The 15,654-nt window shown below is 29.4% G+C and overlaps 1 protein-coding gene across 2 annotated transcripts in view; it reads left to right on the top strand.

The window, feature by feature from the left end:
* The window catches only part of Cul1 (cullin 1), a 61,254-nt gene that overhangs the window by 31,053 nt on the left and 14,547 nt on the right, over positions 1-15,654 (top strand). For both annotated transcript variants that reach the window (XM_016062773.4, XM_016062774.5), the window contains exons 10-14: positions 5,628-5,734; positions 8,201-8,249; positions 11,642-11,773; positions 15,073-15,193; positions 15,366-15,442. In XM_016062773.4, the coding sequence (XP_015918259.1) occupies positions 5,628-5,734; positions 8,201-8,249; positions 11,642-11,773; positions 15,073-15,193; positions 15,366-15,442 (486 nt within the window). The remainder of the gene's footprint in view (positions 1-5,627; positions 5,735-8,200; positions 8,250-11,641; positions 11,774-15,072; positions 15,194-15,365; positions 15,443-15,654) is intronic.

Here is a 15,654-nt window from a genome sequence, read left to right as displayed (position 1 = left end):
CCTTCCGGAAAAGGAACGTCCGGATATGGGACGTTACACTGTACTACGTTTAACGATTCCATTGCTTGTTTTAATTTCCGCTACCCTGAAGTTTTCCAACCATTCCAGGAAATAGCTTTAAAATTCATCCCAAGCTCCACTGATTTACAGGAAGATTATCCTCCTTTATTAAAACCATCGCATTTAAATTTATGTTGGTTTTCCCTACTTTCCATTTTGTTCTTTGTTGCAAGTTGTTCAGGTAGTCCCGAGACCATTTAGACCAAATGTATTGAACAATTTTTGTCAACCTTTGCCATCGAGAAAGTCGGATTTCCGATTTATTGAACAAACTTGGTTCAGCTATGGCAGTTATAGATCTTCCAACAAAAAAATGCCCTGGTGTTAGAACCTCCAGGTCATCCATATCATCTGACAAAGGTGTTAATGGCTGAGAATTTAGGATTCCTTTGACTTGTGTTGTTATTGTAAGAAATTCCTTAAATGTTAATTTTAAATTTTCTGTAGCTCGTTTTAAGTAAAACTTAAAGGATTTGACCCCTGCCTCCCAAAGGCCCCCAAAATTAAGAGCTCTGGGAGGAATAAAATTCCAAACTATCCCTTCAGATGCCAAATAGGATGCTAGATTTTTGTCTGGAAATCTAGTTAGATTTTGCAATTCCCTACCAGCCCCAACAAAGTTTTTTGCATTATCAGATGATATAGTAGCACATTTGCCAGGCCTAGCCACAACACGCTTTAAGGTAGCAAGAAAGGCATCAGCTGTTAAATCGGAAACCACTTCTAAGTGAATCGCCTTCGAGGCTAAACACACAAATATTGCAACATAAATCCGTTGGAAATTCCCTTTTCTCTGGTGTTTATAGTTAATTTGAAAAGGACTGCAATAATCAATACCAGAGTGCAAAAAAGGATAATTAGGGTTTGCTCTTTCTCGAGGCAAGGTTCCCATAAGTTGATTTGAAATAAGGGGTTTATGTTTAATACAAACTATGCATTTATGAACAATTTTCCTAGCTATCGATCAACCACGAAGTGGCCAAAACCTTTCTCTAGTGCAATATAATAATGGTTGAGGTCCTAAATGGTGATTTTTAATATGCAAATGAGTTATTAACAATTTAGTGAAAGGATGGTCTGCAGGAAGTATAGCTGGATGCCTTTGAGAATAATTCAGAGCAGCATTATGCAAACAACCACCCATTCTGAGAATTTGATGACCATCAAGAAAAGGATTTAAAGAGTTAAGTTTACTCTTACCTGATAAAGCCCCGCCCTTGGAAATGGCTTCTATTTCTTCCTTAATAGCAGATGCTTGTACATTTCTGACTAAAAAGGACTCCGTCTCTTTCAATTCATTAGAGGATAACTTACCAAATCTTTTGTTACCTGGATTTCTACAGTTGAATATGAATCTGAAAGCATAACTTAAAATATTCAAAATTTTTGTATAATTATTGTTACGATTTAAAATATTGTCAATTAAGTCAAGTTTATAAGAAGTTAGAAGTATTTTGGCAGGGAGTTTGAGCTCCTGGAAAAGAACTGTCCGAAGAGATTTTTTCAAAATTTATTGTAACAATATTCAGTTCCTCTTTCAAAAAATCTGGTCCAAACCACCACAGTTCATAGGAGGCAATTTCCGAAGCATTCAGACCACGAGAGAGGACATCTGCAGTATTTTTATCAGATGCAACGTGATTCCAATGACAGTTCTTAGTTAGTTCTTGCATTATTTTAACTCGATTGCTGATAAAGGTCTTGAGTTGATCAGGTGACCGCTTAAGCCATGCCAGCACAATTGTAGAATCTGTCCACAACATTATTTGTTAAATGGGCAAGGTTAGAGACTTAAGAACCTTGTTCAAAAGCTGTGCCAATGAAACACTGGTACACTATTCCAAGCGAGGGATCGTGATAGGTTTTACTGGTGAAAAGCGGGACTTGCTGCACCAAAGTCTCGTATATGATGTTTCTCCCGAAATTGATTGCATGTACAGAACTGCTCCATACGCAATGGCTGATGCATTGGAGAAGCCGTGAATCACGACTCCACCCTTCTCCGTGTGACGAGGAATTTGCATGTTTTCAATGGCAGGCAGTTTAGAAACAAAACACTGCCAATCCCTAGCCTTTGAATCTGGAAGCGGTTCATCAAGAGGTTCTACAACTAATTGCATATGCTCCAAGTCAGCATATTCCATTAAGAATGATTTATAAAGTGATTGCAACTCCTCATTTTTCGAGAGTTTCTCCCATAACTGATTTAAACGCATTTTGGCAACTGCTTTAGAATCACCGAGCGAAGTGGGATCCACTTTCAAAGGCAACTGTACTATGTAACGCCCTGCATGATTTCGATAATGAGTATTTTTATATTGAGTTTCGCAGAGCTCAAATTCAACATTATGTTCAACAGAGGGCTGGTCAACAGTTTCTATATTCCAAAATGCTTGTAGCTGTTTATCGAGGCTTTCCGAATTTATATCTTAACTAAGCGTTAATCCACAATATGCTCTATTTGTACTATTATCGGAGCTCCCCATGACAATGTAACCAGATACAGTTTCTTGAAACAACCAATTATTACATGCCGATCGAAACTGATTTGGCTTTAAAATTTCAAAAAAGACTCAAAATTGCTCTGCATGGATAATAGTCTCCTAATTCATTTCTAATATAAATAACTGCAGTAGGCAAGAGAATATTTTGTTTCTTTGTTGATACTAAATAATTTGAAAAAGTATACGGATGTTCTTGTGGGAATGAATCATGCACTTAGGAGACAGTTGTTCGATTGGCGCTTGGCATCGTAGAAACTGAGGAGGTAGGAGGCGGGGAAGAAATCTCATAAATATGCAGTAAAGTGTTATGGCGTTTCTTGCAAACGAAACAGGAATTATTTGATTTACAGTCGTTTACCTTGTGATTATACTTTAAGCAATTAATACACAAATTTAAACGTTTTATTTCATTAAATCTATCCGAAACCTTCATATTTTGAAAAGTGTTGCACTTATAAATCATGTGTGGTAATTTGCAGATTACACAAGAGTTGGGATTATTATTCGAATTCTGGAAAGATTTACTCTTATTAATAGCTAGCTTATGTTTATAAATTGAAGAAGAAGCTGTTCGACTAATACTATCAAGAATTGGGCTTCTTTTTTCTAAAAATTCTAAAAATTTATCCAATTCTGGTATTTCATTTGATACGATTGCTTGTTCATATTGTTTTCTAGTTTCTCGATCTACCTTTTTCAAAATGACGTTAAGCAAAAGTATGTCAGATAAATTATTACGATCAAAATTTACTAGCTCTGATATTTTTCTTTAAAATATCTACCATGTTACTAATATCTCCAGCTGATTCATTTGCAAGTTTTTCAATTTCCAAAATTTGACTTATGTAAGTCTCAGTGAGGAGACGTTTATTCTCAAATCTTTTTTCTAATGCCTTTAAAAGTGACTAAAAAGAATCACCAACAGTTTCGAGACGTTTAGCGTCGCCCAGCAATGACGCTTTCAAATAATGCAGTTTTTGAGAGTCTTTTAAATCATTGTTTTTAGTTATAATGTTATCAAATTGTGATTTAAAATTGGGCCATTCGTCAAATTTACCGTGAAATACCGGTAATGGTATCTCAGACAGTTTAATTTCTAGTTTTGTTTTTGAATCAGCCTGAGATATTTCATTTTCACAATTAATTATTGAAGGTTTAATTATCAGAGAGTTAAGAATATCTTTAATTCTTACCTCTAAAGCTTTGAGTCTGTCTACTGTTCCTTCTAAATCAGTTTCTATTTCAGTTATCTCTGGGTCACTTATATCTTTTAGACCATAATATTGATCCTTCAATTCATCAACTTTTTGATATAATTGTTCAACATGCTTAAGCTTCACTTCTAATTCAGTTGGATTATGTTCCTTCGTCTGATCAACCTAAGTTTCTAATTTCGTTATGGTACCTTTGATGGCACACTTCGATCTGCTTAGTTTCTCTTTTTCCATCTCCGGCTATTAAGGATCACTAATGTTCGATACCAATTGATTTGATTTCTATGCTGGATCGTTTGATAACAAATGAATAAAATGGATAATGGACTGCATTTAAGATTTTATTATCATTGGTGCTACGAGCACGCTCATGCTATAGGATCAACAACCAAATTTCTACTGCTTGGGGTTACGAGAAACGGTGAGGATGCTAAGACAAAGATTTCAAATTGGCGCTATATTTCCGAGATACTAAATAGATGTAACTTATATCAGGCAAATCAAATTGTACCAATGAACACTTAGGAATCGTTAGAAGTACAGATACAATTTTGGAACAGTGCGATAAATCAGACAGAGAAATGTAAGTAAATCATGATGCTAAATGATGTGTGACCAAGTATTTTATATAATCTCACACGACTAATATATGCTTATACAGAAAATATGTTTGTATATAAACATGACTCGCTTGCGTTTCATGTCTATGCACCGTACATCTTGGAGTATAAGTAGACTCCCTATTTTTGATAATGAGATAGCAAACTTCTGATATGTTGGGTGTATAAGTCAACCATTGCAAAAAACCCAATCTATAATCGATCGTTTTGGAATGAATGTAGTTGATAGAAAGAGAAAAACTCTTGCAAAAACAGGAAATATCCTTTCTGATCCTTTCATTGACTGATCCTTTCAAGACTTCATTGTGTCAAATGACAATGGGCACGTGGCAAAATATGAATTTAAATGTTATGGTGACATCTTTAATAACATGTGGAATGAGGTGAAGGCTATTTTTTTGTGGGACTTATCAGATAAGACTGAAGTAGAATTCATTTTAGAGTGGGATCCATATGACGACACTGCTAATGTTATTGAATCTGACACCTATGATGCTCTGAAATCTTTTAATTTGTAGCTTTATGGTAGTGTTCATAGTGTTATATTTTTTGAAATACTCTTGACTAAAATCTAAACTTTTCTTATTCTTATTTTTAACGCAATTTAAAGTATTGTTTTTGTAAAAAAATCTTTATATGTTAAGAAAATATGATGAGAAAAAATAAAAAAATAATTGTATATACATTTAAAAATAGTTTTTGAAAGGAGTAAGTTCATACAGAATTGTAAATATCTATCTTATTGTTTATAATGCAGTGATATTTGATGATCAACTAATGTCCATTTTTTTTTACCTGCATATAAGTCAACCCCTTGATTCTTGCAAAATTTTGGGGTTTTGAAAAGTTTACTTATATACCAGGATATATGGTATATTTGAAGGTTAATAATGTATAATTTTAAAAATTGCCTGTTAATCACTTTTAGAATTTTTTTTTTTCTTCTTATACTTCTATACTATTTTGATATGATTCTGAATAATGTTACATACCTACATGTAACTATTGAGAAATAATCTGATTTAATTATCAACTTTTTAAAAATTTTATCATGCTAAATTTTTCATTATTTGTTTTGTAGCTTTTTATTTATTCTAAATTTATTTTAAGAATAACAGTTCTAGTAATAACTCATAACTTTACGATGCATCAACTTTTCACTACGTTTTTAAGGGTTTTTTCGTGCTTGATTTATTTAAATGGGAACTGATTTCATGTTTATTTTATAGGCTTGTGGAAAGTTTATAAATAATAATGCAGTGACTAAAGCTGCCAACTCATCTAGTAAATCTCCAGAACTTTTAGCAAAATATTGTGATTTGTTATTGAAGAAAAGGTCAGTAAACATATCAATAGTTTCTACACTGTTCAAGAAATTTCCCTTGAACCTTTAAAATAAAGGGTACAGATTAAATTCAAAGAAAATTTAGTAAGAAAAGTACATATTTGCAACATTCTGATTTGAAACTTTTCAATCTCTAAAGAACAATTTTATTCTATATTGCTATTTTTTTAGTGAAAAAGTTATTTCTGAATTGAAATTATGTAAAAGAAATGTTTTTGAATATGTCAATAATGTGAATTTATGAATCTGATGTCTATTTGAGATGTGAGGAAAATGCCTCTCTCAAGAAAGTATACCTGATTTCGTATGTAGTCTAAATGAATTTTTACTTGTTAGAAAACAGAAAATATGCAATTTACAGCAAATATTATAGTTTAATAATTCAGATTTAGATAAAGAAAAAACAAAAAAATAATAATTATGGTATATTTCAATCAAATAACATGTATTTTAACAAAGTTTTGAATTTTTACTTTTCTTTTAATAAATCTGTTATGCATTTTGAAATTATTAAAGATGTGGATTAAGATCCGTGTAGTAAAGAAAACTCTTTTCAAAGTTTATAAGCAGATACAGAAAGGATTAAAAAGGGAAAATGAAAGTGTCGTGTAGAAACCTGGGAAAATATGATTTTTTAAGCTTTTAATATTTTTTGACAGGAGATTTTGACGATAAATTTTTAAAAAAATGTAACTTTTAATTGAAATCCTTTTTTGGCGCAAATGTAAAGCACTTCGTAAATGTGGCAACAACGTATCTGCAGAATCCAGACTATGGTTAAATGCATGAAGTGAGAATATCTCCCGCTCTTGCAGCATATGGGTGACGTTGCTGGTAGAGCGATGCTAGATTCGTTCTTTTAAGTGGTATTGTTATGGTACATTTTAAAGGTAGGATGAAAGAAGATTAGTCAGTGCTTTTTTTTCACTATGTTTATTCTTTTCAATCTGGCAATGATGTGCCTCTGACGTTGGTAAACAAACAAAAAATGTGTGCTGTGTGCGCGGATTTGCATCAAACTTTTATTTCTTTTCTTGATAGTTACTTTTATTCTTTATTGATTACTTTTTATAAATTTACTTGATAATAATTAAAAAAAATGAACTGCAAAAGTAGTTTTAATCCAGAATGGACTGACTCTAATATCTATCCACAATTTGCTTCTTGGGTCGTAAGCATAACGAAAGATCCTTAAAAAGGCTGATGTAGAGTGTGCCATAAGTGTTTCCAGTTTAAGTAACATGGGACACTGGCTCTTATAAGTAAACAGAGTAGCGCCTGTAGTTTAGAACAACAGCCCGAAATCGATAATTTCTCTAAGGATATGGACTTTGCACAACCAAAGAACAGAAGTCTAGCCAAAGCAGCTGTATCGAATTTTTCAATTAACGATGATTTTACGAGGGCTGAAATAATTTGGTCGATGCATTAGGTATTTTCTCATTCTCAGTTTCTTAAAACTGAAGACTTTTAATTTGTAATTGTATTTGGTAATTTGCTAGTATACTATGTACCATGGGAAATAAAGGGACCAGATATATTCTAGGGAAGTGGTAGTGATTTTTTTTTTTTTTGCATTGAATTATAATGTGTGAGGGTTTTCAGATTTATTGGTGTATTTTTTATACCCAACATTATTATCTCACATTCTTAACTAATATTCCTCTGCATTTCTGGGTGTACTTTTTTTTAATAAAAAATTCATTGCGCTTGAGAGTCAGGGAATTTTTCCCGAAATTGATTATGAACCCTGTAGTAAATTTTAAAGAAATAAAATTATATTTTGTATCGGTACATGCAGCTAGAGACACAAATATGTTGGATGCACATGCATAGTAAAATAAAAATATAAAGTATCTGGGCACACAATCGAAAAGTATCTACAAGATCATAATATTTCTTAATAATAGAATAATTTTATTATATATGCAAAAACAGTTAACTATTTAATATTTTTATTCTTCGTGACAAAAAAATTTATTTAGATATATATACATGCACTTTAACTTTATAAACATTAGAAAAAGTAATAGTGTACTGGGCCAAGAGAGTAGTAGAGATTATTAGTCTGTGATTGCATTAGTGTTCTGATTTGCGAGTCTCTTGTGTGGTTATTCAACAGTCAGAGGTTTTAAAGCCTGTGTACTACTCAGTTATTTGAGCTGTAATTAAGTGCTAGAAATAGCTGTATTTTCTGGAAGATTCTGCTAATAAATTTTTAGAATCTTAAGGACTGTTATATTCATCTCTAATCGAAACGAACCCCTGTGCTTGGAACAGTATAGTGGTATTTAGTATCTTATATTTTTGGTGATAAATGTTAAATAAATGTCATATTTTATTCAAAGCAATATTTAAAAAGATTGATGTTAGATATTTAAATCATTTAAAGAACAATATTTTTTAGTTTTATATTGTTTGTCTAATACTTCAAGTAATACCATCTTCTATTTGCAGCTCAAAAAACCCAGAAGAATCTGAATTAGAAGATACGCTAAATCAAGTGGTAAAATTTTTTAATTTTGTGATTAAATTGAATTTTATTTATTTACTTGTAGATACAAATCTAGATTATTTAATATCTTTAAAAAAAATTCAAGCATAGGAAGAACCGCCTCCCCCCCCCCCCGAAAAAAAAATTATAAGGTATTAAGGTACATTTTATAAGGTATCAAGGTATGTTAAACTCACTTTTTGATTTTTCATTCATAGAATAAAATATAATTTGAAAAGAAATTTAGAAATAATCAAAATTTGATTTCTATCTATCTATTGTTGTGTCTTAGATTTAAGCATGCTTGAAAAATTTAAGAATTATGCAGTATAAAAATGAAAAAAAAATTAGTTTCATGAAGCCAAATGGGACTAGACGGTATTTTTACTTGCTTCAGTAATTTGTGGAAGGAAAAATTTTTTTTCCATAAAAATCTAGTATACTAAGATGAAAATTAATGTGCAAATTCCTCCTTAACTTAACATTATCCATAACTTGATCTTTAATTTAATAACTTAATTAATTCATAACTTAATTTATTAATCCTTGACATAACCTCAACTTAAAACATACTAAAAAATTCTTATCGCCATGCTATTATATTATACATTTCCAACTAATTGGCTTTCATGTCTGAAGTGAGAAAAAATATAAATATCACTTTTGATATATTAATTTGTTTATATATTTTAAAATACATTATCTGATCAAAACAAACTGAAATTATACAACAATAATTATTAAAACCTTTACTTATTTATTTATTTTTTTTTATTGCAAAAGCACTTGACTTTACATCATTGGCCCCCATGCATCAAAGATGCATGAGATTGGAGCATATAAAACGAAAACTGAACCATTGAACAATACAAGAACAATGTAATAACAAGAACAATAAATACTTGGAAAACGTGAACCACCTAAACATGAGCGAGAATCAGTCGCTGGATACCAATTGCATCAACTCCCTAGCTCGCCAATATCGACTGAATAAATCTTCTTCATTTAATGAAGAACAACTGAGCAAATGATCTTTGTCCATCTCAAAGTTCTGGTTGCACAAAGTGCACATAGGACTGCCAAATATACCAATTCTGTATAGATGTTTAGCAAGGCAGTCATGTCCAGTCTCCAGACGGAACGCCGCCACTGCAGTGGATCTAGGGGAGTTTGGAATTTTATTAATTGAATACCTCCTTATTCTTGATTTCTTCTACTAAATTAGCATCATAGCTTTTCTTCACAATATTTCTTATAATTCTTTTAATTGATGAAAATGGTACTTTGGCATTACCTGCTTGCAAAATCTCTGTTCCCATCTTTGCTAATGTATCTGCCCATTCGTTACCATTTATTCCTACATGAGATGGAATCCACTGCAGAACAACAGTCCTTCCCTCAGAAGCTAGGAGATTAATATTTCTTCTGCAGGAGTCAATAATATTTGACTCTGCGACATTATGTGCAGCAATAGACTGGATGGCTGATAGAGAGTCTGAAAAAATAACTATGTTGTCAATCTGAACTGATCTAACCCTGACCTTTATTAGTGATTTTTATTATTAGTGATATATTTCATATATGTAACGCATCTCATATTTATGTATTTTTTGAGCGATTCTTATTGAAATTTTAAACTAGCAATAATTAGTGATCAAAGCCTTCAGAAATTTTAATTCGCTGTTCTTTTCCAAATTAATTCCTTACATTTTGTTTTGTCCTTAATAACTGGTCTCTTAATATTTTCAGGAGAGAGATCTTGAGATCTAAAGTATTTTTAACAGTCTATTCAAATATGTCTTTATCTTTTTTATATTGTGTAGAGAAATCCAATTCATTTTTTATACATTATAGTGATATGAAAAACCTAAGTTTATGAAACTGATATGTATTACTTAGTTTGGGAAAATTGCTTTGGGTAAAAAAAAAGAAGAGAAATATTGATTACTTAAGCTATAAAAAAGCTTTAACTCCTTTTTTGTGTCTAAAATGTCTGAAATTTGTCAAAGGCTTTTTTTTTTACCCTTATAGATCACAATAGCTTCTTCAATATGTTGTTAATGTCACAGTTTATAATAGGTTTTTTTTCTAATTTTCATAATTTTTGAAATGTGTCAAGATATTTTATAATTAAGTGGTGTATATTGTCTGTCATGAATAAACGTAGGAATTCATTAAAATGATTTGAATGCCATGTAGTTGTTAACTTGTATGGATACAGATCTTTTGAAAGATCTCAATATCCTAATTTTAAACTGATTCTTAATAAATATATGTACCTATGTATAGTTGCTAATATCTTATCAAAATGATCTAAGTGATGAAAATAATCTGTGTATATTGGAAAAAAATTTGTATGTAAGATACTACTTCATTATCTATTTTCTTTTAACAGGCAATTTATAATATTTTTTTGATATTTTTTTAATCTACTGTGTTATATTATCTTATTTTATATTATTTATAATTAAATGGTAAAGAACTTCATTGCCAATTTCATATTGTTTGTCATGAATAAAGGCTGGACACTAGAAGAACTCAGCTGAAAAAAGATTCAGTTAGCTTTTGCTGATTGTCTTTGTGTGTTTTTGTTCCACTCAGTTTACCTAACAATATTGAGTATTCAAGTAATTGTGTCATAGAAAGTTACTTAGATGCAGTTAATTCTCTTAAAAATAATAAATTTTTTTAATTATTTTAGTTTTAGGAATTTTGTTTCCAAGTTCATGAAAAATTTAAGTAACTCAAGTATTTAACCCCAAACTATTGGACCCATATTTTTAAGCTTATGGTTAGCCCACATATTTTGAAACTTAAGAACCCAAATCCATCCGAAAAAAGGTATTTTTATTCAGAGAAAGTACATTTTCATTTATTTTTGTAACTTAAAATATTGTCTGCAATAATTAATTACCCCATTTAAGATGAATTGATCATAAAGTAATTGAGTTGTTTCGCTTCTTATTTTACTCACTGTATGTTTAGTATTTGTTTGAAAATAGTACATTCCTTCCAAATGTTCCTGAGCAGTTTCTATTTCCTTATACCGAATTAATTTGTCTACACAGCTGTACATGCAAATTAGTTATGAATCCAAATGATTTAATTTATGGTGAAAACTTCATTGAAATGGTTTAAATGCCATGTATTTAACTTGTATAGATACAAATCTCTTAAAAGATCTCAATCTCCTTGATTTTTAAATTGATTTTTCTTCAATATGTATACCTATATATGTATACAAATAGCTTATCAAACTGATCTTAGTGATGAAAATTATCTGTATATTGGAAAAAAAATTAGTACAGATACTTCATTAATTATTTTCTTGTAATGCATATTTTATAATTCTTAGATTTTTTATCTACTGTGTTACATTTAGTTATTTTAATATACTTTTCTAGATGGTGGTTTTTAAATATATAGAGGATAAAGATGTATTTCAGAAATTTTACAGCAAAATGCTGGCTAAAAGGTTAGTTCAACATATGTCTGCAAGTGATGATGCTGAAGCTAGCATGATTTCCAAACTAAAGGTAATTCTTTAATCTGAAGTAGATAAATTAGGGACTTTTAATTACATGCTTCAGATTTTATTTTTGTCTATTTATATATAAAAATACATAATTTGTATATTGTTGTTGTCTTAGGCCATTAAGGCAAGGGGTACGATTGTTCTTATTGTTCAGTAGCACCTTTTATAGCAAAGAATTCAACTTCTGCCACATCCATATGTTACACCCTTTATAGGGCGGACCCATTTATACATCCATTCAATCAGCCAAAGATCATAATTTTTACATGTGCCAGAGAACGATTAATCTCCAATCCAGTACCTCCAAAGGGATAATTTGTTATGGGAACATGGAGTTTTTTGTGACCCAACAGATTTAATGTGCACCATTCACTATTTACTTCGCGGATAGTCTTCAGTCGGCTGGATTCGAATTCTCATTCTCACTAACGTGAGTCCAGCACCTTGCCAACCAAGATATCTTGATCCTAAAATGTTTATTAAAATATAGATATTAAAAAATATAATTTAAATCACATCTGTAGTCAGTGTCAAGATTCTAACCATTTAAGGATTAATATGCATTAAATTTTAGGTATGTTATAGAATAAAATGCTAAAAACTGGAGAAAAAAAATATTTATCTGTGTGTATTTTTTTATTTTGTTTATTTTTTAAACAAATGTATTTTTCAATTAGGTATTTAGGTGTTAATGGATGGTTTAATATCACATCACTTTAACATATTACCTATTTGTAATACTAATGGAGGTTTCTTAAATTGTAGTAATTTTTATAATACAAATTTTTACATCCTTTAATATAATAATTAATTTGATTCTAATGTGGTGCAAGATAAAATAATGCTTAGTATAAAAATCTTATATTCAAAGTAATTATTATTGCTGGACAGCATCAGAATTTTAATTAAATCAATACAGAGTGCCATGCTTAAGAGGACGCCACAGAAGAAAATTTTCCTCGCAAATTCTCTTTTTCTTTCATTACTAATTTAAAATTTAGAAAAAGGGAGTTCAGACAAACCTAGAGTAAGCCATGAACTTTCAAATACTGAAAAAAAAAAATGAAAGTATACAAATGAAAATAAATTATAAGACGACGATTTAGGATTTCGCAACGGCAAAGTTCTCTTCTAATAGTTTCTTTGCATTTAAATATTTTTTTCAGTAACTAAAACTTTCACTTACTCTAGGTATGCCTGAACTTACTTTTACTTTCTTTTAAATTTTAAGTTAGTAATGAAGGATAAAGAGAATTTGCGACGAAAATTTTCTTCTGCGGTATGGCGTCCTCTTAAGGATCTGTTTTTTAGAAATATCTAATATTTGGTCATTTATAAACAATCAAAATAAACAATTCTTTTTTTTTTTCTATTTTCAACAATGCAAAAATTTCCAACTTTTTTTATATTTGCATTATGTTGTAAAATCTTATTCTTAAGAATTGATTTTAAGTTTCTTTTGCTGTGTTTAAGATATCTAAAAATTTATATTTTTTCAATAAGCACATTTAAAGAGTAGGTGAAAAAATAAGGGCAGTTAAAAAAATAATCTTATGGGTGATGAATAAACTACAAATATTGATGAAGTTTCATATTTCAAATTTAATTGATGTTTATTTGAAATTTCGTTTGCATTATTGTTTAAAGAAAATTAGTCTTATACAATTTTTTTTTAATAATAAAATTGTAATATTTGAAAGGAAAATGTATTTTAGTCGATAAGATACTTCCTTTGAATTGGTGGTTGGGACTGTTACAACCTTGCTCCCCTTTTAACATGCTCCTATACCTGAAAGGTTAAAGTTCATATTTATCACTATGCCACCTGAAAAAAAAATATATGTAATACTTGGTATAATTACTAAAATATTTCATGGTTTATAAATACTCTTTTAATTTACACTATTTATTGTGCAACAAAGAAAAAATATAATTCTTCATCTGTTACTTCTTTCTGACCTTCATGCACATTTAGAATAAGTAATCATTATTTTATAATTATCTTGTGAATTTTGTATAAGCTTTAAAAAGCTAAAACAATAATAATCTAAGTAAATATCACCCATCATGCTAAACAGTGAATTAAATTTACTTGTTGAAGTATTTTTTATTTATAAATTCTAGCTGTGGAAGTGGGGCTTTTAAATAATTTACCAAAAATTAGTCATTTCCAGGAATTTAAAATAAACTTGATGTATGCCTCTAAAATGTCCTATTTTATATAGTTTAATTGATTACTTAATTTTACTCATTTGTAATGCTTGCCTTTGACTTGTGAACATTATTTGAAAATGGTTCTACATGTTTATAAATGAAAATATATAATGAATAAATGTGTTATAATTTTAGTATAAGTCTCACTAAAATTTCCTTTCTTGCTTTATCTTTATATCACAGTCTGAATCTTAAAAGTCCAAATTTCACAAATTTTAGACATCTTTGTAATGTTTGGATTTATATTAAAAAAAGTATAATTTTTGGAGAAAAACTTATAAGGCTATAAAACTTTTCATATAAATCATAACTTTATCATAAAAATAATCATAGCTTTAACAAATCCATTCATCTATCTTGAAACTTACTATTAATGATGAATAAGTAGAATTTCTAACGTAATATAATCTCAAAAAGTTGTAAAAGGTGTAATTTTTTCATTTATTTATTTTTTTGAAAAGAGTGAAATTTTGTATTGTGGAAAGTTGATATTTCCGGTAAGTTTTTCAATATTTTTTATTATTTTTTTAGATTTGCAGTAACAATAAAATTTTTTGAAAAACTGTGATACAAAAATGTGATTAAAAATTTTTTGCTCCTTTTTATTTATTTTTTTCAAATAGAAGAAAAATTAATATAATTTTAAGGAAATCTATATGATAGTTAACTGATGTTTGTATCTATGAGCTATAATTGAATTATGAAAAGAAAATTATACATATTACTATAATCCCTGATTTCCTTTCACTCTTGGTGGAGTGTGTACTAATGTAGCTGTGAGTATGCTCAGTTTGCTATTATCTTTCTTTTATTACCTAGAATTAATTTTAAGATTTTGTAAAAAGAAAGAATGAAAAAGAAAAAGAATGAAGATGAGCTATGATTGAATTATGAATTTATGATGTTAACCTTGATTGAATTTCTTTGTAGTAAAGTGTATACTTAAGTTTCAAGTGGCTTAAATTTCACATTTTTGAAAAAATATATTTTGAAATTTAGAGAGTTGTTATATTTTTATATTTATCCGTAATCTTTGCTTTTCGATCAGTTTTTTTTTAAAACTTATTTAAAATTTGTTTTCTTTAGCAAGCATGTGGCTTTGAATATACATCAAAATTGCAAAGGATGTTTCAAGATATTGGTGTGAGTAAGGATCTTAATGAACAATTTAGGAAGCATCTAACTAATTCTCAAGAACCATTAGATTGTGAGTATAATTATCATTAAAGAAATTTTATACAGTTTTCTATTAATCATTTTGATTCTTATGAGTGTACATATTTATATGTTGAATTTTGAATTGCTATTAAGTTATTGTAAAATTTATTCTTAAATTTTTTTTATTAGTTATACATACATATATGTTTCTTCTCTTATAGTGGACTTCAGTATACAAGTATTAAGTTCAGGGTCATGGCCATTTCAACAGTCTTTTGCTTTTGCCCTTCCACAAGAGGTAAAACTGGGTTACTTACTTCATTTTTGAAGTGCAAAAATAATATTAATTAATTAGATACTTGATACTTAACTGTTAGTTTTTTAAAAAAAAATTATCAAGCATGTTTTATGATTTATGTTGAATTTTTACATGTTTGTACTGCTAATAAGTAAAATTAAGTTTTTCAAATTCCATGAATTATGGATCACACGTTATATGATGAACATTAA

Source organism: Parasteatoda tepidariorum, chromosome 12 (assembly GCF_982258835.1).
Source record: "Parasteatoda tepidariorum strain Cologne lab strain chromosome 12, Ptep-v5.0, whole genome shotgun sequence".
Lineage (NCBI taxonomy): Eukaryota > Metazoa > Arthropoda > Arachnida > Araneae > Theridiidae > Parasteatoda > Parasteatoda tepidariorum.
The sequence above is the reverse complement of the archived record's forward strand: the minus strand, read 5'-3'. Positions and strand labels throughout refer to the sequence as shown.